Source organism: Crocuta crocuta, unplaced genomic scaffold (genome assembly GCF_008692635.1).
Source record: "Crocuta crocuta isolate KB4526 unplaced genomic scaffold, BGI_CrCroc_1.0 scaffold25, whole genome shotgun sequence".
NCBI classification, from domain to species: Eukaryota; Metazoa; Chordata; class Mammalia; order Carnivora; family Hyaenidae; genus Crocuta; species Crocuta crocuta.
This window is the reverse complement of record NW_027532015.1, coordinates 14,654,616-14,677,593: the sequence shown is the minus strand read 5'-3', so window position 1 is coordinate 14,677,593 and position 22,978 is coordinate 14,654,616. Positions and strand designations below refer to the sequence as shown.

The 22,978-nt window shown below is 38.5% G+C and overlaps 1 protein-coding gene across 1 annotated transcript in view; it reads right to left on the bottom strand.

The window, feature by feature from the left end:
• MAP3K5 (mitogen-activated protein kinase kinase kinase 5) overlaps positions 1-22,978 on the bottom strand; it is a 201,595-nt gene that overhangs the window by 30,724 nt on the left and 147,893 nt on the right. The window contains exons 15-21 of the mRNA XM_077776139.1: positions 17,579-17,712; positions 12,836-12,963; positions 11,475-11,611; positions 10,424-10,529; positions 4,810-4,967; positions 2,523-2,700; positions 1,721-1,741 (exon numbers count right to left, since the gene is read on the bottom strand). Of these exons, the coding sequence (XP_077632265.1) occupies positions 1,721-1,741; positions 2,523-2,700; positions 4,810-4,967; positions 10,424-10,529; positions 11,475-11,611; positions 12,836-12,963; positions 17,579-17,712 (862 nt within the window). The remainder of the gene's footprint in view (positions 1-1,720; positions 1,742-2,522; positions 2,701-4,809; positions 4,968-10,423; positions 10,530-11,474; positions 11,612-12,835; positions 12,964-17,578; positions 17,713-22,978) is intronic.

Genomic DNA, 22,978 nt, shown 5'->3' with positions numbered 1-22,978 from the left:
CAGCAACTAGAAAGTTGCTCAAGGATGAAATGGTTGACCTACCTGCTGTCGCTGAATTAGTAGAAGGTAGGAACCGAGATCAAGCTAAGAAGAGCTACTCTGAGTTTACCAATTTAACACCACAATTCCGTATTTCAGTGTACAGAGATGTGCAAACCGGTAGGCTCAAAATACATCGCAGGGGAAAGTGCTCACGTGCAGCATTTCCCAGATTTACTTGAACGTGGAATGCCCATTTTTCTGGAACAGCTCATGGACCCAGCATTCCATAAACTATATTTTAGGAAGTGCTGCCAAAGCAGAGAGCAAAAGAGTAACCTCTTTCTTGCTGATAATAGTAAGGCTGTCTAAGAGGAGAAAGGTTTGTTGGGGGCCCCAAATACAGGACTGCTTTTGAGAGGATATTTCTGGGAGCTGCTGAGATCTCTCGTGTGCTTTGTTTCACTTCATATTTACAGGAATAGATTGCAGAATGGACAAAACAGCTGCCAGCTTGGCCAAATGTGGACTCAAGGCTTTGCAGCCTTGGGAGTTTTTCACTGATATTAGATAACAAGCTCTTCAAGCTAAATGTTGCTGGTAGTGGCTAATGAACAGACAGTATAGATGTAGGACATTTCTGTTATCGTAGAACAATAGATCGCATTCTTTTAATTCTAGATTAAAGTCTCTCCCCAGCTCTCCACTCTTCTTTGCTAATTCTCATGTGGAGCCCTTTGGGATATGACCCTGCTTAATCACCTCCAACTTCTTCTCTTCCCCATGTAACTTTAAGTACCACATCCTGCTCCCTTCACACCGTAGGTTTCGCACATACTGCACTAACTTACGCTAGGACCACCCTCATCTGGCTCTCCACTCCCCAACCACCTGTTAAACTCAAGTTCATCTTTATTCATCAGGGGTCGCCTCACTGGAAAGTCTTCCTTGGAACCACTTTCACAGACTGACATCAGTCACTCTGTTCCCCTTTACAACCTCCTCTCTACTGACTAAATTACACTACGGTGTAGATGATTTAGTCCTTGTGCATCTCCCCTACAAGAACAACAGCTCCTTAAAGCTAGGAACTATGCTTTTATCACCCTTATATATTCAGGGCCTCACACATTTCTTGGGCCCACAGTGAATGCACAGTAAGTGTGCATTAGGTTAAAATGACTTACTTAATTCTCTGCATCTATGTGTGGCAAAGGGAGAGCAGTCTGGTATTGGATAAGACATGTCTCCTGAAGGGGGAAGGAGGCCCTCCTCAGCACCACCCTCCCAGCTCCCTCTTGAGGGGAAGTCAAGTGCAGCTATTGAAGGTGGAGGCCCCTTCAGGTAAAGCCACGGCCTCTCCTCTGGACAGAAACAGTGTATGACCCATAAAAACACCTGGGGAAGGAAGAGTCTTGCAGCTTGCATTCATTTGGGAAAACTAAGACCAGGTTATAGTTCACAGTTTTAATTAACAGGAGGCATGAAGTTCTTGGTCACACTTAACGACAATCCCAAGTGGGATTTTAGCTGGTAATTAGGTTAGCACACCTGGTTTTGCTTTCCTAGGGAGGAGAGGGGCTTCTGAAGGAATGGGCCCAGCCTGGCTTGCAGCTGCATACATCCTGGCCACCCAGGAGCCTCCCATGGAGGCAAAAAGCAGCTTTTCAATGGGAAATCTAGAGCTTATTATGCAATGCATCAAGCTTCAGCTCAGGAGGCAATATAAAAATGCACTCACCATTTGATCCAGCTGAAAGCGCTGTGGGAAGAAGAGCAAACAACAACATGAACACACGTTGGGTTTGTTGTTGAACAGAAATAACAAAAAAGTGAATGCCTGAAATGGGATCAATGTCTTTTCCAAACATTCAACCTGTCCACCCTCATCCCAAACAAACACAAAAATGCCAATAACAAATGAATCATTGACTTGCTTTTCCTTTCTGAGATGAGCTATGGAAATTATTGCAAAAGAAAATTTATATTTTCATACTGCTTTTTCTTAAATTTTAAATAACTGGCAATCTTCTCTTTCTTTCATTTCTTTTTTTTTTTCTTGCAGGGAGGAGTGGTTATTATTCCAAACAATATTCTCTAAGAGGCAATAGGTATTTTCCACTGACTAAAATTAAAAGAACATAGAATCTGGATGGCTTGGAAATTTTAACAGCTCCGTAATGGCCCTGTAGCTCATTAGTGGTGATTTAAAGTTTCAGCTCTATAAGGCTGTATTTCACCCCTATTGCACTGTAACCTTCGTATCAGTGATGCTAGAATCCTCTAGATACCGATATACTACATGCCTGCTAACCAGGTGATGAAAGACTATCATTGACGAGGTCCTAGCATTTGTGAAATCAATGGTGAGACAGTTTCCTGATACCAAAACTGAATGTCTGAGAACACTGTCCTAATGTTTACACCAATTTCCAGTGATATCAATCTATAAACAGATTACCTTACTTCTAGAAAAATCTTCCATCTTAAAAGCTGAGGGTTTACTGACGCTGATTCACATCCTCTTCACTGCAACCACATACCTGAAAGCTTAGGCTGGCTCTTTTTCTTTTTGCTTGAAACTTTCAAGAACTCATCAATAAGCAAGTCGTTAGCACATGCTCTCTTGTCAGGGTCTGGTTCAAAACATTTCAGTATGAATGCCTTGGCCTCTGCTGACATGGACTCTGGGATCTCCGGGTGGACTTTAAACATTCCCACCTAAGACACAGCACAATGGGACTTCTGAGTGACCATCTCATCGCATGAGCTCCAGGACTCAAAACTTGGTCCCCTTGCTCAACAAAGTCCTTTACCATTTACTTCCTACAAACTCATGCCTTTTCTCGAGGTGAGATAGGATATTTTTTCTCTAGGTTATGGAAAGTTTCCAGAGTGCTTTTGTAACTTTACCAATGACATAGACGGGAGCAGTTATGTTAAGACAGGAGACAGCACTATGAAGTAATAATTCAGTCCTCAAGTTTTAGAACACATTAGCACACTGGCACGCAAGAAAGATGTTTTTAATTGAGACCATTGTGTTGGTCATAATAGCTATATGCCAGGAACTGTGCTTGGGTTTTTGATTTATAAATTCCACTCAATACTCCAATGACCCAGTAGATTAAATATTATCCCTGTTACATCAATGAGGAAAATGAGGCTCAGAGGAGTGAGGTTACATGTTATAGAAAGGGAGATCTGGGATTGAAAACTTAATCTTTTTGGCTTAAAGCCTGTGTTCTTTCCCCTATGCCATGATTTGTGAATATTTTTCCTGTCTCAAACTGCCGACACACAGAGATATTTTTAAATACTTTAAAATTAAACAAACAGGATTTTTATAACAATTAGAATTTTCTTCTCATTGTTGCCATTCTAATTTTTTCCAATAATTTTTTCATGTATTTAGTAAAGAAAATTTTCTAAGGAATTTTTTGTTATTATATACCTTTTATAAGTGTATTGCTATATAGATAATAATATATAGTTACTTATGGTAATTATATAGCCTTTAATATATGTCAGACGCTATTCTAAGTGCTTTGCACATATTGTCTCATACACATCTCAAAAAAACCTTTATTACATAGGTACTATTTTTATACCTATTTTATAGATGAGGAAACTGAGGTACAAGAAGCTTCAGTCATTTGCCCAAAGTCCCCAAAGAGTCTGACGGTGTTGGAACCTACATTCAAACACTGTAGATCAGTGCTTGAGTCTATGTTATCTCATCTAACACATACTGTATAATTGTCCCTGCAGTGACGGGTAACAGCAGCATTTCGGAGTGAACTCCTAGAGACGGATGAAAATTGAAAGATCGACCAAGAAGAGAAAGACATTCATTTATGTCAAGAAAGGCAGCTCTTACAGCTCTCAGTGCCCTTCCCATGTGGTCACACTACTCATTTCTGCATCAGCGGTATCCCATCAGATCCCCTTCAAGCTTAAAGTAAGCCAACCTTTATACAAAAGCAGAAGGTATGTAACACATGGCTCCTCACAGGAGGCAATTCGCAGGTGGGATAAGTGCTAGAAACATGGTCAGTGGTAGGGAAAGCGATAACCACTTATCATGAGAACAGCAGACATGAGCTTTACTTCTTGGGAAACAAGTCCTCAGTTTAAACCTTGGGCTTGGCAGCGTAGCAAGTGAGGACAGGTGGGGACTGCAGGGACTCAGAACAGGTCACCGCTTTGCTCAGTCCCTGAATTCTGAAGCGGTGGCCCCTGGGCTTTCTCTGCCCTATTTCCATATTTGGTGCTTCCTATTTTGGGAGGTGGGCTGCTGGCTTCCCATCCCCAGGAGAGTTACAAATGGGGAAATTAACAGGCCAGAAGAGTAGATATATAAGAATATGATTGACGTCCTTAAAATAGCAACTATGCCCACCCCCTTCTTAATGGAGCCTCTGAAGTCTTATGATAGCGAAGGGAATTACTGCTTTAATACTTAAATGTATAAAAAACATCCTTACATCTCCTTCCATGGAAGATTTTCGGACTATTTACCAATTGCTTAAAGCATCTTCCATGAAGTAGTGTGTTATTTATGTTGCATTGGGAAAAGGCAGTCAGCGGAAGTTATGGGGACTCTCACTTTATAGCTGAAAAATTAAGGCAGGGAGGAGACAGATCCTCAGCGTGAGGCATACATATTGACTCTGAGGAAAGTGAATCTTCATGAACTTTAATGAACTTTGTGAGCACAGTTAATGTGCTTACCTAGGCTTCTTTCCTTAGGCCTAAAAAAATTTCAAATAGACACATGGAATGTCTAATAGCTTTATACAATGTTTTTTAAGAGATATGAAATGTGACCTTGAACATAGCTGCTTGTGGTTCTCCCAGTTCATAAAAAGGTGGTTTCCCTGTGGCCATTTCGATGATCGTGCAGCCCAAAGACCAGATGTCTGCTGCTTTCCCGTAGCCTCTTGGTCCTTTGTCTATGATTTCCGGTGCCATATACTGAAGGGTGCCTGGGGATAATTCAAACACACTTCTACTTTAGAAAACACACGAATATCTAATGACAGCTTTAACTGCCAACATAAATAAGACAACTTTAAAAGCATGATTTGGGTCTTAATATCTCATTTTTTTTTTAAGTTTATTTATTTTGTGAGAGAGAGAGAAAGAAAGCATGAGCAGGGGAGGGACAGAAAGGGAGAGAGAGAGAATCCCAAGCAGGTCCTGCACTCTCAGCACAGAGCCTAATGCACAGCTCGATCTCATGACCACGAGATCATGACCTGAGCCAAAGTCAGATGCTTAACCAACTGAGCCACTCAGGCACCCCTCATCTTTTTTTTTATGTTTATTTTATTTTGAGAGAGAGAGAGAGAGCGCAAGAGGAGGTGGGGCAGAGAGAGAGAGAGAGAGAACAAATCCCAAGCAGCCCATGCCATCAGCAGGAAGCCCGACATGGGGCTCGAACTCATGAAATGTGAGATCATGACTTGAGCTGAAATCAAGAGTTGGATGCTTAACCAACTGAGCCACCCAGGTGCCACAATACCTCAATTTTTGTGTGTTCCATTTTTCTTGGTTATTAATAAAAATAGAAATAACCACTGTCATAATGGATTTTCTCAGGGATATAAGGATACTTTGCCAATGTGATCTGGTCATGAATAGATGCTTTCTCATTTCCTAGATACTAGAGTATAAATGAGGCATCATTTTATTGGGGGCTCTTAGAAACTTCTAACAATTAGTCATTTGAGAACAACAGAGACACATGGTTTTTGCAATCAGTTTTTCAACCACAAAAAGATTCCTATTATGTATACTTCTAACCTTTCCAGAAAAATTCTAGGGCATTCATCCATTTTTTTCTTCACCTATATTTCTCAATTTATTTTTTTAAATAATTTTTTAACATATATTTATTTTTGATAGACAGTGCAAGCAGGGGTAGAGGAGAGAGAGAAGAGATACAGAATCTAAAGCGGGCTTCAGGCTCCAGCCCCTGATGGGGGCTCGAACCCATGAACTGTGAGACCTGAGCCAAAGTTGGATGCCTAACTGACTGAGCCACCCAGGCGCCCCAATATATTTCTCAATATCTAAATTAAATGGTTAACTCTTCTGTCTTGATTCTTATCTCTAAATCACAAAAGCATGAAAGATTCTGAAAGCCATCATTAAAAGTAATGTAAATCGCTTTTGGTGTAGTCTATTCTGTAAATCAAATATATATGACTTCTGCTGCATGCCTGTGGTCCATGGAATAACGGGCTTAAGAGGTCAGAGACAGGTCTTGAGCAATCAGTACAGACAAATCACCAGACACAGAGTGAAGAAGAATACAGTGAAACACAGGAGACTTAAAACGCTATGTGGAATCAGAGAGTGTGGTAGGATGGCAAGAGCATTGAATGGGGAGTCAAGAACGCTTGGTTCTAACTTTAGTCTGGCATATTCCAGACAAACACTCAACTGTGGTTATCTCAAGTGGTGCAAACAAGAGGGTGGCTTGGCTTCTCAGAGACCTTAGATTGACTCCCCCAAGTCCATCAATGAGTCAGGAGTGTGAACAGGAACAGAGTACTACCACACCCCCGCTACTGATGTACTCATACAAATGATAGAATCAGCAAACAGGAACTCATCCAAGATGCCACATTCAATTATCTCCAATCCTGAGGCATTTGCTAAAAGAGCTACTTCAGTATGTTGTGATTCATAACCAAACTGGCAGACAACCTGATAAATACAGATACCTTTTATGAACGTCTCATGCATGATTTACAGATGAAACTGCTATGTACAGTTCCTCTAAACTGCTCCTATGAAACCCACCAAAACAGGCTAGAAACTGGCTGTTGATCATAAAACCAAATAGAAGTATATTATCTTCATCTAGTATTGTCATCTTGCCAGCTTATCCTCCAGCTGTCATCATTATGTGGCAGTAGCTCATGTTCAAGTTCACCGTACATGCCTCCTGTCAGCTTCAATCAGCAACATTACTGGAGGTAAACATTTCACCTAGCCAAGAATATTTCACCTTCACTCCACAAATCACCTACCCTTAGTAAAAAACTGCTATGATTTCTCTTAATTTATAGCTGACGAAGCTATAGTGATTGGTTTTTTTTTATGATGTAAATAAAATCAAGCGGTCTTTTAGAAAATATGTGTTGAAGCCTACCACTCGGTTTTTGTTATATCCGGATCGAAAAAAGAATGGATGTGAGAATTTAAGTTATATTAATATCTGTGTAGAAATTACAACAATTAACAATAAAGTGAACATTAAAAATTGAACAATTCAGGTAATACCTTAATAAGTTATGCAATGTTTTTATTCACAGATAATACTTCAAAGAGCTCTATCTGACAATTGCACTTAATTATCCCCCACAGAGTAAGTGCCAAAAAAAAAAAACCCAACAATAAAAACCCAGGTTTGGTTATGTATTCATGACTGTTCTCTTTATTCCATAATCACATGACATAATATTTTATATAAAAAGATTTACAGAGCTTCATAATGAAGATGCAAGCCAATCTGTACAGTAGCCTGTGGAAAAAAGTGAGAGTACTCACTTGAAAACCGTATCTTCTACATCTTCATTCCAAAGTTTTAAAAAATTACTTTAAAATCATCTCTTAGAATTTCTCTGCCACTGTAACGACCCTTGGAACCACTACAACTTAGTGGCTAAAAGTGTAAATTTTGACATTCCACTTAATCCTCTCATTCACTCAGCACATTTAAATTGAGGGCCTGTCATGGGCCAGGCACTAAGAATATAGCAGTGGAGTAAACAGACAGAAATCCTGGGCTCATGGAGCTTACATTCTTTGCAGCGGGAGACCCACATTAAACTACAATGTAGTAAATAAGTAAGTCATATAGTACGTTAGAAAGTGATGTGTTAATGACAAAAAAAAAAAAAAAGGGAGGAGATCAGGAATGCCCAGGGAGGGCTGCCATGTAAATAGAGGGTGGTCATGGTAGGCTCACTGAGAGGACATCTGAGTTAAACCCTGAAGAAGAAGGACTTAGCCATGCAGATAGCTGGGAGAAGAGTGTTACTAGCAGAAGGCAGAACATGTGCAAAGGTCTTGTGGCAGGACTCTGCCTGGTATAATGCAGGAAGGAAATGCAGGAAGGCCAGTTTTCTGGCACAGAGCGAGTGAGCGAGCAAGGGAAGAAGAGAGGAAATGAGGTCAAGAAGGTAATGGACTCTGAATCAGGTCAGATTCTTTTCCACAATATTAGGACTCTGGCATTTGTCTGCATGAAACAGAAAGCCACTGAAGTCTCTGAGTAACAAGCTTGATTTGTTTTAAAAGGATCACTCTGGCTGCAGTGTTAAGAACAGACAGTAGGGGGCAAGAGTGGGAGCAGGGAGAACAGGCTATGGAGGTAACACAGGTGGGAGATGTGGGTAGCAGTGGTGGAGGCAGTGAGAAGTGGTTCAGTTTGGGACACCTGAGGGTAGAGCCAGTAGCTCTCCTTGCGGATTGGGTTGGGGTGTGAGAAAAGAGAGGCATCCCGGACAACTCTAGGTTTTGGGTGGCCATCACCTGAGATGGGGGAGAGTGTGGGTGGAACAGGTTTGGGGAGAAGACAATTAATTCCATTTGGCATGTTAAGTCTAGTTTGAATCCTAGCTCTATTACTTACTAGCTCTGTGACCTCAGGCAAGTTATTCAACCTCTTTGAACCTTAATTTCTCATCATAAACTGGGATACTAATATTTAAGGATCAGGGTTCATATATGAATTTCAGTGAAATATGTATGTAAACCACTTAACACAGCCAGGTATACCATAAGCACTCTAGAAATGCTGGTTAATGCTGCCTTCCCTCTCACCAAATCACCAAGAAGTGAAACAGGTCAATATCTTTCAAGTCAGGTTGTTAGAGGTTGACTAAGCAGCCGTGAGGCCTATGGTGGCAAGCAGATCACCACCAAGGTGGTGGTGTGCCCCCTCCAAGCCCTCTTGATTAGCCCTGGATTCTGACCAGCAACATTAGTTACACGTGTCACTCACGTGAAGCCCGCGTGAGGAAAGCAAAGGGCTCTGGGAGGATTGCTTTACTAACTCTTTTGGGGACTAAAAAAAATACCATGTCTTTAAGATTAGCAAGAAGATATTATTAAATTAACATCCTGTCCAAATAAAATGTCTGAAAGTAGGGATTTCCTGTCAGAAGTTACTGAGTCTTGGCAGCATCTAAAAGGTTCTCTTGCCAAATCGAGAGAGTATGAGGAAAGAAATGGAAAGACATTTAAAGTTACTAGCAGGATGGATTTAATTTTGTTCAGAAAAATATATTTTAACTATGTAGTGCTGTGCCCTGAACTACCCATTGCTGTGAGGGTGGGAACTGGGTCAGATGTGTTGTTGACCGAATGTGTTGAGGACATTTACAGAATTTCTCTCCTTTTCTCCTCCCAGGCTTTGGGAACAGATACCTCAGCAACGTGGACCAGAGCAGGAAGATCAAAGCAAAGAGCAAAGGCCAGATTAAAAATCTGAGTTCTAGCAGTTAAAAACAGTTGTGACTTCTGGCTGTGATCTCTCTTCTCTCTCAATTTCCTCATCTTCAAAACTGAGGTGTGACCACCTATCTCATGGGATTCAAAAATGGAGATAGCTGGCCATATTGCTTTCTACTAAACCAGAGATTATTCATTACCTTTTTTTTTTTTTTGCTAAATTATTCTTTCTCTGATGATAATAACAAGGACTTAGCACTTCAAGAGAATCAGCAGAATGGAGCATAAAAACCAGAGGTGAAGTTCCAGATGCCCTCCTTTAATTGTGGGCCAATCATTAATCTCTCTGAGCCGTGGTGGTTTCCTCTAGGCTACTGTTAGCTTTTTGGCAATCACTTTGTCTCCACTCCCCCAGGACTTTGTTCTAGAGGTAGCTTGGTGGCTGAATTGCCTAATTTCTCAGGGAAGCTCTCTCCCCCACCCCAATTCTGAGTTGATGAGTCACTTCCTCTTTCTGAATTGAAATTCTACTGGTTATTTATGTTGTCAGTAGGAAATAGGCCACAGGGAGTAAACAGATTAGGAACTCATAGTTCAAATGCGAAGTGATTAAGGTATGAGTAAGAATCACAGAGAGGTTGGGCTAAAAACATGCAAAAAACAAAAGTCTTGTTGGGCTTATAGTGGTTGTAGGCTAACCGGGAGAGATGTAATGACATGAAAGGGAAAACAAATAACAAATTGAGAGTTTAAAAAAACATTTCAGTGGCATTAAACAGGCGACTGAGCAATAGAAATACATGATGAGAAAAGAGCCAGATCAAATTCTGCATAACAGTTTTCAGTGAGCATCAAAGATACCGACATTAATGTCTGTGAGAACCCAGACTGACTTTATCTCTCACATTATGCTCTAATGCAGCAATTATTTCTTTAATTATATAAGATCTGTATCATCATTGCAAAAACATACCAGTAAAAGTTTCAGTACATGGGTTAATGCCAGCAAGCCTCTTTGATGTCCCGAAGTCTGAGATCTTGAGAACACCACTATAGGTATTAATCAACACATTGTCACCCTAGAGAACAAAAGACTTGAATCAAAATTGGTCTTTCTTCTGATACTGTTTTTTAAGTCCAATAGGAAAAAGTGCCCTCAGAGTAAACAAGGACACGAACTCTGTACTCCTTATTAATAGTTAACTTCCAGAGTGAATTCTTAACACCGTTTTTGTTTATATATTATCAATTCACAATGTGCTACTCAAGCCACAAGGTCAAAACAGGTGCCTGGTCAGGATTTGCTGTGGTTTGTGAACAGAAGGGGTCCCTGGTATGTGATTAAGTTCAAATATGACATGCACGATCTCCCATTGTATTTTCTGTTATTTTACTTCTTTTCCTGGAATATTTAGAGATCTGGCAAATAAATGAGATCTGGGTTGATAGTAATATTAACTTCATTTCCACAGTCCCACCTTTGTCAGAAATTTATTAATTCTGAATTTTCTCTTTTTAAAAAGAATCAAGTAAGTTATTTCATTTTAGTTCAAACAATGAGTATACGATACTTGTGAGAAGAGGATCTTATTTTTTTTCCCTCCTAGTCATTTATCCATTGATGCAGTCAATATTTACTGAGTAGCAACGCTGGGCAAGACTACAAAGATTCACCAGCCTGTGATCTCCTCAGGGGTGAGGAACGTATCCTGTCCAGTTTTGTTCTGCTGTGCCGCCCCCTCCCCAGAGCACCACAAACAGTGCCAGGTGGGCAGCAGAAACTCAAATCTTTTTTGGGGGAACACAGTTAAGAGGTTTATTCCTTGAGAAGAACGCATGAATATCAATGACTGACTCAGAGCAGCCAAGGAGTTAGTATCTTGTATTTCTGCTATTTCTAAGATTTATTGATTCACGATTCTAAATTAATACCCATAACACAGCATGACTTTTGCTAAAAGACAAAAAACAAAACCAGTTACCCACCAAGGAACTTTTAACCAGGAATCGTCATGCATCCCTACCTTTATATCGCGGTGAACTATCTGATTGTCATGGAGGTATTTTAATCCTTCAAGTATTTGCTTTGTATAGAAGCCAATTGTTTGCTCATTGTCCTTTAATGGGCCCCATTTGGAACGAAGAAGAGCAGAAAGACTTCCTGTAAAGCAGGGAGAAACAGTGGAAAAATTCTTATTCAAATGAGTTCTTTAAAGTATGTTAATAATGTAACATTAATTTAAGCTAACACTTACTCCAGGAACTGGAGTATTAGACACCTGGGCTCATATATGAATAGGAAAGTGTCCCCCTTGCTCTGAAGATACTCATTATCAAATACAGTCAAAATAAAAGGCTCCTCAGTCTCTAACTTGAATCCAGTTAAAATGATGGATACTAAAATCGTTGAAGATATTTTTACTGCCTCCTAATAAACTGCAAGCTGATGTCACATGTCTAAATGTTTTAAATACTTTTATTGAGGTCTACTTGACATATAACATTATATTAGTTTCAGGTGTACAACATAATGATTTGATATTTATATACATTGTGATATTTGTATACATCTCAGCAACTTTCAAATACAGAGTAGTGTTATTAACTATAGTCACCATGCTGTACATTACATCCCCAAGGACTAATTTATTTTATAACTGGGAGCTTGGCCCTTTTGACCGTCTTCATCCATTTTGCCCACCCCTCCCCCTGCTTCTGTTCTTTGTTATTTTTGAATTTGGTTCCTTTGTTGGCTTGTTTGGGATTTATTTTATTTGTTTGTTTGTTTATTCTGAGAGAGAGTAGGCATGGGAGCTGGGGGGTTGGGCAGAGAGGCAGAGGGAGAGAGTCCCAAGCAGGCTCGCACTTTCAGCACAGAGCCCTACAGGGCTTGAACTCCTAAACCATGAGGTCATGACCTGAGCAGAAAGCAAGAGTTAGACGCTTAACTGACTAAGCCACCCAGGTGCCCCTGCGTTGTTTTTTTTTTGTTTATTTGTTTTTTGAGGGTTTTTTTTGATTCCACATGTGAGATCATATAGTGTTTGTCTTTCTCTGTATAAGTCTCTGAAAACTTATTTCACTTAGCATAATGCCCTCACAGTCCATCCATGTTGTTGCAAATGACATGATTTCACTCTTTTTTTTATGACTGAATAATATTCTATTGTGTATACAAAACACATTTTCTTTATCCATTCATCCAATGATGGGACATTTAGGTTGTTTCCATATCTTGGCTACTGTAAATAATGCTGCAATGAATATAATCTAATTTTTTTCTTTTAACTTGGATGAAGTAAGACCTGTAAACTTGTAAATCCCACTCCCTTGTTCTCTTCAAGCCCCTACACATACTTTTTTAAAAAAGAAGAACATCTCTTACCTCCTGGGACCTGCTCCATGAAGATTTTGATGAAACCATTCTCACTGAAAGAGCCCAGATACTGGACAATATTTTTATGTTTCAGATGCTTATGCAATGCTATTTCTTCATGTAGGGGCTGGGAGTATCTGAAAGACATCCATATATTGATGAGCTAATTATGTAGCCAGATTTTAGTGTATAAATTTAAGCAATACAAATTGAAAACATCAGTTAAATATATATAAAGTAAAAATGACTATCTAAAGCCTTTATTTCTCATAACATAAATTCTGTGAAGTTGAAGTGGTAGTGGGTAGAATCTGTGGGGAAATGTGTCAGGCACTGATCTGAGCCTATTGTATGTACTCATTTCTCACAACAACCTTAGGAGAAGGTACTTTTAAGATGCCCATTTTACAGATGAGGAAATTGATTCACCAAGAGGATGACTAACCTACCCAAGATCTTAAAGAAAGCTAATAAGTAACAGATAGTAGCCCAGGAAAATTGAACACACCCATATAGGTCATTGTCTACATTAAATGACTTCGTATTCCACTTGCTTCATAACATAACTCTAATATTATAGGAGACTCTGGTCCAGGAAGATAAAAATTTCAAATAATTTTCATTTTCATTCTAGGACTTACTGAAAGCTCCAGCAACTCTTCTTCTTCTTTTTTTTTAATTTTTTTTTTTCCAGTGTTCATTTATTTTTGAGAGAAAGAGGCAGAGTGAGAACAGGGGAGGGGCAGAGAGAGAGGGAGACACAGAATCTGGAGCAGGCTCCAGGCTCTGAGCTGTCAGCACAGAGCTTGACGCAGGGCTCAAATCCATGAACCGTGACATGGTGACCTGAGCCAAAGTTGGACACTCAACCGACTGAGCCACCCAGACACCCCTCCAGCAACTTTTCTTTAGAAAACATAAAACCATTTAAATTCTGACTCCTTGAGCTCCTTATAAATCCTCATCCCTACTGGGTCTATCAGTTTTATTATATCAGGATTTTTTTTTTTAACTCAATCCTAACCTGGTCCCCATGCTGAAAGGCCAGCATTAAACCAGACTTCAAAATCATGTACCTGATGCGTGTTGCTTTATCAGATTATACAATGAAAGTGTTTTATATTTCTGGAACAGACAAAACAAACTTTTTGATGATTATCTAAAGTACTATAAAGCCTGTAGACTATTAGCAATCTTAAATACTATTATTATATTACATATTTATATCATATGAATATGATTATTGTATAACTAACTACGGTAGGGTGTTAGAGACTCAAAGCTATTCTCTAATATTTTTTCTGTTGTACAATGGAGGTTACAGGTATGAAAGGCACTAGCCACTAAAACCTAAACCACAAACCTGATGCTTCATTTGCTTTAGTACTACATGCAAGAAATGGTTAGATCTTACAATGGCAAGTCCATAAAAACAGAATGGATTTTTTTGAATGCCAATAACAAATTCTAGAATTGGTTAGTATTGAATAATACTATTTTCATGAGGATTTTCAGGATAAGCTACAAAGCTAAAGCAATTAGCAGGTTACAAAAACCCAAATTCATAATTTAAACAAACTTTTATAATCTGTATAATATTACTCAGAATGCTGCCAACAAGAACAAAAAATTGACTTGTTAGTTTAGATCTTTTACTCATTTTATTTTTCTTTAGAACTGCTCTAGGAAGTATAAAGGTAGGTATTATACTGAACCCCTTAACAGGTTATCAGTTAGTGACTATTCCATTTTGATAACAGAGAGAGACAACATGAGAAATAATGGTATAGAGTATAACCAATAAGATATTTAGATTATGAATCTCAGGACAGTTGTATGTAAGTTACTTTTCCATAGTATTTAAAACCTTTTATTAACATTAGTTAATAAGATTGCTCTTGATATGCATGAGATAACTTAGTAGCAAATATTGGGTCTATTCTACAGATTTAGGACATCAGGATGACTAAATAATCTGAAGCAAGTGATTAATTCAGTTTATGATGAACCATAGGGGTCCCACCTCCTTGAAAATCAACCATGAATGTTTAAATGTAAGATTCTGGAAAAGGAAATCCGCTACTCCCCTGTCCCCTCCAATATGTAGTAAACAAAGGATAACTTCAAAGTTATAATAATAGTCAAGATTCATCCTAGCTGAGAATAAGAACTCTTCTCCAATATGACATTGATTGGTGACACTCAGCAGTTCTCACTAAGTGAAAGAGTAAGTGCCAAGCACTGAATAAGCATGAAATTACAATTTGTTCAAGTCAATAAGCAATGCTTATCTATGGGAATTATAAGAAAATCTCATTTCTTCTCTATTAGCTATGACAATGAAAGAAGTGGTATAGGTAATCAGAGATACTTAGACATACTTAGCTTTGAAAAAGTATTGATCCATATGTGTTTCCAGAGCACCTGCTCTGAGTCAAATTCCCACTATATCCATCTAAACCAATGGTTCCCAGCCCTGGGCAGACATTTCATGTGGAAGGATTTTTACAAAATATCAATGCGTATGTGCCACCCTAGAATTTGGTGGGATAAGGCCTGAGCATCAGGCATTTTTTAAAGTTCCCCAGCTGCCTCTAATATGCAGCGGGGTAGAGGATAATTGATCTAAATAAATAGTTCAGACATGTGTAGAATGTTAGAGGAGGAATTCAATCTGAAAATAACAACTAGTTGAGACAGATTATGAATCCACCACCACCTCTCTCCTACAACTACTCTGATTCTCTAAGGAAGTGTTTTTAAAGTGTGAATGAAACACAGAAGCAACTGTTTCCATTGCTATGATCTTTCATTCCAGATGGCCATGTGTAGTGAATGCTGGATCATGTATTATTCACATGCATCCTATTATCTTAGCAATTGTCCTTTAGAACTGCTATCTTTTTACATGCAACGTCAAAAGCTCTCCAGGGCACATAGATAGAAATACCTTTGTGTGTTGTATGGCACAATAACATGACAGACGTCACCTTTTCTTTTGTAGGTGACAAGAAGATGCCCTGTGCCAGCTATTTAAGAGAAGCACTTGTCATGCAAGTGTTTTCAAACAACTCACATGATGCCAAATGCATTGCTATAGAATAGGACCTTTGTTGGTGTGCTTTATGTATGTACACTGGTGGATGAATAAACTTAAGTTACAAAGGTGATTTTATTTTATTTTAAAGTTTTTATTTATTTATTTTGAGGGGGACGAAGGAACAGACAGAGAAGGATAGAGACAGAATCCTAAGCAGGTTCTGCAGTGTCAGTGCAGAGCCCGACATGGGGCTTGAATTCACAAATCATGAGATCATGATCTGAGCCAAAATCAAGTGTCATATTCTTAACGGACTGAGCCACCCATGTGCCCCATTTGTTAGTATTTTTTTATATAATTTTTTTAATGTCTTATTTATTTCTGAGAGAGAGATAGCATGAACAGGGGAGGGTCAGAGAGAGCGGGAAACACAGAATCTGAAACAGGCTCCGGGCTCTGAGCTGGCTGTTAGCACAGAGCCCGACATGGGGCTCGAACCCACAAACCCTGAGATCATGACCTGAGCCAAAGTCAGACACTTAACCGAGTCACCCAGGCGCCCCCCCCTCCCCCTGCACCCATTTGTTAGTATTTTTGATCGCTAGCATTTCTTTTGATTCTTATTTAGGTTTTCTATCTCTGCTTACACTCGTGTGCTATCTACCCATTAGAGCCCTTGGCATATTAAAGTTGTTTTAAATTCCTGGTCTGATAATTCCAACATCCCTGCAGTATCTCAATCTGTCTCTTCAAACTGTGTTTGTGCCTTTTAGTATGCCTTGTAATTTTTGTTGGAAGTCAGTCATGATGTATTAGGTAAAAGGAATTCTGGGAGGGGAAGCATACTATAGTCTCATGTTTAGGTTTCAGTTTCTTAAAGAGCCTGTGCCACCAGGCTATGAGCCTCACAAATGATTTGCAGACCTCTCCTGCCCGTTCCCCTGCTGCCCTCAGCTGGGACAGGACGGCTATAGTGGGCAGGAGTTAGGTTATTTCCTTTCTCCTGGGCTGGTTAGGCTCTGGTAACACTGTAATAGGTTAGGCCCTCGTAAAAATAGTCTTTTTGAGAGGGCAGGCCTTGTTAGGAAGAGTAGATTTCAAAATAGTTACTCTCCCTCTTCCCCCTGCTGGAAACACAAGGAAGTTTTTCTCCAATATTATTGTGATGATATAGTAGGGCTCCTGGAGGCAAGATTCACCAAGTATGCAACCCCCGCATGACTGTCTTTCCAAATTTGGGGGCAGTGGCTGGTCCTGTGACCTCACTTCTCCAATGAATCCAAGAAGAGCTGTTGGTTTCTCAGTTTGGTCAGCTTACCACTGACGGAGGGGTGACTTCCAAGCTCTGTAGATGCTGGATTGTACACTGGAATTTCTGGTTCAAACCACTGCTGATCATGCTTACTCCCCATCTATCTGCCTAACGAATCAACCATTCTCTGACATAACTGAGCCCAGTACACACAGGCCATCATCTTTTCTACTCGTTAAAAGTTCTGTCCTTGTCACCTAAGAGAGACCATATTCCCCACCAGAGAGTTGTGCTTGAATCACTGAGTAACGAAGCAGCTAAATCTTACAGGGGGCTGATTAAAACACTGGAGTTTTCAGACAGAGTTTCATTAGTTAGAATATCACCAAAATATTGTCTAAAATGCCATCAACACCCAGAATACCTTGAAAACAGCTTTTATTAGCCACAAGTACTGTACCTGCTATCTCTTTCTGGGATTTCCTTTATAGCGATTCTGACTTGGTTGCTCAGGTCTCGGCCTGCGTAGACTATCCCATAAGTGCCTTTTCCTAAAACGACTCTGTCTCCATTCTCATCATATTCGTAGTCATACTACAAAGAGAAAAAATGGGGACGGGAGGTTGAGGCGTTAGTTGCATTTTACACTTTAAATTATACACTTTAAATTTTCCAAGAGCATTTTCCTTATTTTATCACATGGGTTTAACAAGCAAAACAATCTGATGAAGTTCTAAGCAACAGCTTCAAGAACTAAAACCTAGACACTCCCAACAGAAAGCAGGTGGTGTGTTCATGTTTTCACAATTGCTACAAACACAGTGGGGACTATGTATTTAAATCTAGAAAAGTATTTCTTCAAAAGCCCACTTGGATTCTTCTACCTACTCAATCCTATTTTTCATAGATCTTGGAAATGAGTGTGATTAGCAATAATGTCTAGTAATATCTATTACATCCAATTAATCTTTCTTTTACTTCTCAGCTTTTAGTACTGTCCAAGCATTTCATACTCTGCCAAGAAAATAAGTTCCTTGAAAGAAACGCTTTGGGCAAGCAGAAAATTTTTGAGGTCCTCATCATTGACGATAATAAAGTAAGGATTGTTTTTCTTTTACCCCCAATTGTCCAAGACCAAAAAAACATTTTAAAAATGAAAGGTAGGAGGAAAATTTCCTCTTTGATGTAAAAGGAAGTATCTACAGCCCTAAACCCCAAGCTGCCAAGTGTCTCAGTCAACTATGGAAAACTGGATCAAAATAAGAGGGGTTTAGACAGTATTTGGTAGAGACCTCCTGAAACCTGGAGGAGGCATCCAAAAACACCCATTTTTGGTTTCAGACTGGAATTACTAAATTGAGGGCCACCAAAAGGTCAAGCCATGATTCTAGAAACCCAGTGTAAAACTACATAGAACAGGAGAGAACATAGAACAAGCTCTTTCCACTGCCTACATTTTGCTAGAGTGTAAAACTCCACAGCTGGATTCAACTCAAAAAAGGGTTTAAGTTGGCCATTAAAAAAAAAAAGATTTCTAACCTTTATAAGTTGGCAAATTTTTTGTTTCTGTATGTTTCTTTTTCTTTTTATTATTCATTAAAACTAACATATAATGTTGTATTAGTTTCAGGTATATAAAACAGTGACTCAATAATTCTATACATTTCTCAGTGCTCATCAGGGTAAGTGTACTCTTATTTTCCTTTATCTATTTCACCCATCCCTCATCCACATTCCCCTCTGGCAACCACCAGTTTGTTCTCTTAGGTTTTTTGTTCATGTCTTTTTCCCTTTGTTTGCTTTGTTTCTTAAATTCCACATATGAGTCAAATCATATGGGTACTTATCTTTGTGACTTATTTCACTTAGCATTTTGTGCTCTAGATCCATCTATGTTGTTGCAAATGGCAAGATTTCATTCTTTTTATGGCTGAGTAATATTCTATTATAATATATATCATCTATTATTGAACACGTGGGTTACTTCCATACTTGGAATAAACTTAGGGGTGCATGTATTTTTTTGAATTAGTGTTTTCATTTTCTTTGGATAAATACCCAGTAGTGGAATTACTGAATCATACAGTAATTACATTTTTTTTTTTTGAGAAACCTCTGTTTTCCACAGTGATTCCACCAGTTTGGATTCCTACACAAGGGTAGGAATCCATTTTTTAATTGGATTATTTGTGGTTTTTTTGGTGTTGAGTTGTATAAGTTCTTCATATATTTTGGATATTAACCCTTTATCAGACATATTATTTAAAAACTCTTCTTCTATTCAGTGGGTTGCCTTTTTGTTTTACTGATGGTTTCCTCTGCTGTGCAGAAGCTTTTTAGTTTGGTGTAGTCTCAATAGTTTACTTATGCTTTTGTTTCCTTTGCCAGAGAAGACATTTCTAGAAAAGTGTTCCTATGGCTGATGATAAAAAATTACTGCCTATGTTTTCTTCTAGGAGTTTTATGGTTTCAGATCTCACACTTAGGTCTATAATCTATTTTGAGTTTATATTTGTGTATGGTGTGAGAAAAGGGTCCTGTTTCATTCTTTTGCTATCCAGTTTTCCCAGCACCATTTGTTGAAGACATTATCTTTTCCCCATTGTATATTCTTGCCTCCTTAGTCTTAGATTAATTGACCATATCAGCAGGGGTTAATTCTGGGCTCTTTACTGTGTTCCAATAATCTATGTGTTTATTTTTGTGCCAGTACCGTACTGTTTTGATTACAGTTTTACAGTATTATCTTGAAACCTGGGATTGTGATACATCCAGCTTTGTTCGTCTTTTTCAAGATTTCTTTGGCTATTTAGTCAGAGTGGCTAAAATGAGCAAATCAGAGAATGCAAGATGCTGGCGAGGATGTGGAGAAACAGGCACCCTCCTACACTGTTGGTGGGAATGTAAACTGGTGCAGCCCCTCTGGAAAACAGTGTGGAGGTTCCTCAGGAAAATAACAATAGAACTCCCCTATGACCCAGCAATAGCACTGCTGGGAATTTACCCAAGGGATACAGGAGTGCTGATGCATAGGGGCACATGTACCCCAATGTTCACAGCAGCACTCTCAACAATAGCTAAAACATGGAAAGAGCCTAAGTGTCCATCAACGGACGAATGGATCAAGAAGATGTGGTTTATCTATACCATGGAATACTACATGGCAATGAGAAACAATGAAATCTGGCCATGTGTAGCAACATGGATGGACCTTGAGGGTGTTATGCTGAGCGAAATAAGTCAGGCAGAGAAGGACAAATACCATATGTTTGCACGTATAGGAGGATTAGGAGGAACTTGACGGAGGAACAAGGGGGAGAAGAAGGGCGGAAATGGTGGGGGAAAGGGAGAGAAGCAAACCATGAGAGACTCTTGAATGCTGAGAAACATACTGAGGACTGATGGATGTGGGAGGGAGGGGGGAGATGGGCATGGAGGAGGGCACTTGGGGGAATGAGCACTGGGTGTTATATGGAAACCAATTTGACAATAAACTATTTGTAAAAAAAATAAATAAAATGATATTAAGAGTGGTTCAAAAAAATTTCTTTGGCTATTTGGGGCCTTTTGTGGTTCTATATATATTTTAATATTATTTGTTCTATTTCTATAAAAAATGTTGGTATAGGGGCGCCTGGGTAGCTCAGTTTGTTAAGTGTCTGGCTCTTGATTTTGGCTCAGGTCACGATCTCACAGTTTGTAAGTTCAAGCCCCACATCAGGATCTACACTGGCAGTGTGGAGACTGCTTGGAATTCTCTCTCTTCCTCTCTACCTCCCCTGCTCATTCTCTCTTTCTCAAAATAAATAAAACTTAAAAAAAATTTTAATATTGGTATTAATAGGAATTGCATTAAATCTGAGGATTGTTTTGGGTAGTAAGGACATTTTAATAATTTTGGTTCTTCCAATCAATGAGCACAGCATATCTTTGTGTTATCTTTAATTTCTTCATCAAGTGTTTTATAGTTTTAGGAGTACAGGTTTTTCAGTTCCTTGGTTAAATGTTTTCGTAGGTATTTTATTTTTTTTGATGAAATTGTAAATGCAATTGTTTTCTTAATTTCTCTTTCTGCTACTTATTAGTGTACAGAAATGCAGATTTCTGTATATTAATTTTGTATCCCATGACTTTACTGAATACATTTATCAGTTGTAGTAGTTTGTGAGTTGTTTGTTTGTTTGTGGTTTTTTTGGGGGAAGTCTATAGGGTTTTCTATATACAGTATCATGACATATACAAATACTGAAAGTTTTACTTCTTCCTTACCGATGCCTTTTATTTCTTTATGTTGTCTAATTGCTGTGTAGGACTTTAGTAATATGCTAAAAGAAAGTGGTGAGAGTAGACATCCTTGTCTTATTCCTGACCTTAGGGGAAAAGCTTTCATTTTTTCACCATTGACAGTGATGTTAACTGTCGGTTTTTCATATACGGCTTTATTATGTTAAAGTATGTTCCCTCTAAACCTACTTTGTTGAGGTTTTTTATCATGAATGGATGCTGTACTTTTTCATATGTTTTTTCTGCATTTTGTTGAAATGGTCATATTTTTATCCTTCCTTTTATTGATGTGATGTATCATGTTGAAAAAAAATTTTAATGTATTGTTGGATTTGGCTTGCTAATATTTTGTTGAGGATTCTTGCATTTTTTTTTTTTTTTTTTTTTTTTTTTTTTTGATGAGTCTGGCTAAAGGCTTATAAATTTTGTTGATCTTTTTGAAGAACCAGCTCCTGGTTTCACTGATTTGTTCTATTGTATTTTTTAGTCTCTACCTCATTTATTTCTGCTCTAATCTTTATTATTTCCCCCTACTGGCTTTGGGATTTTTTTTCTAGTTCCTTTAAATGTAAGGTTAGGTTGTTTGTTTGAAATATTCTTGCTTCTTGAAGTAGGCCTGTATTGTGATAACCTTCCCTCTCTGAATAGGTTTTGCTGCATCCCAAAGATTTTGGACTGTTGTATTTTCATTTGTCTCTGTGTATTTTTTTATTTCCTCTTTGATTTATTTGTTGACCCATTCATTGTTTACTGGTAGGTTATTTAGCAACCAGGTATTGGTATTCTTTTCCAGATTTTTTTCTTGTGATTGATTTCTAGTTTCATATCATTGTGGTCAGAAAAGACGCATGATATGATTTCAATTTTTTTAATTTACTGAGACTTATTTTGTGGCCTAAGGTGATCTATTCAGGAGAATGCTCTGTGCGAACTTTAAAAAATATGCATTCTGCTTTTGGAGGGTGAAATGTTTTAAATATATGTTAGGTCCATTTGGTACAATGTCTCATGCAAAGCCACTGTTTCTTTGTTGATTTTCTGTCTAACTGATCTATCCATTGATGTAAGTGGGATGTTAAAGTCCTGTACTATTATTGTATTACTGTCAATATCTTCCTTTATGTCTGTTAATAGTTGCTTTATGTATTTAGGTGCTCAGTGTTGGGTGCATAAGTATTTACAATTTTATATCCTCTTGTTGGATTGTCCCCTTTACCATTATGTAGTATCCTTATTTGTCTTGTTACAGCCTTTGTTTTAGTCTTCTTAGGCTGATAGAAGTACTGTTACCTCAGCTTTCCTTTTGCTCCAATTTGCACAGTAAATATCTTTTTATTCCTTCATCTTCAATCTCCAGGTGTCATTAGGTCTGAAGTGAGTTTCTGGTAGGCAACATATAAATGTGCCTTGCTTTTTTATCCATCCAGTCACTGCCTTGACTGGAGCATTTAATCCATTTACATTCAAACTATTTAGGTATGTACTTATTGCCATTTTGTTACTTGTTTTATGGTTGTTTTTGTAGTTCTCTGTTCCTTTTTTCTTTTGTTCTCTTCCCCTGGAGTTTGGTGGCTTT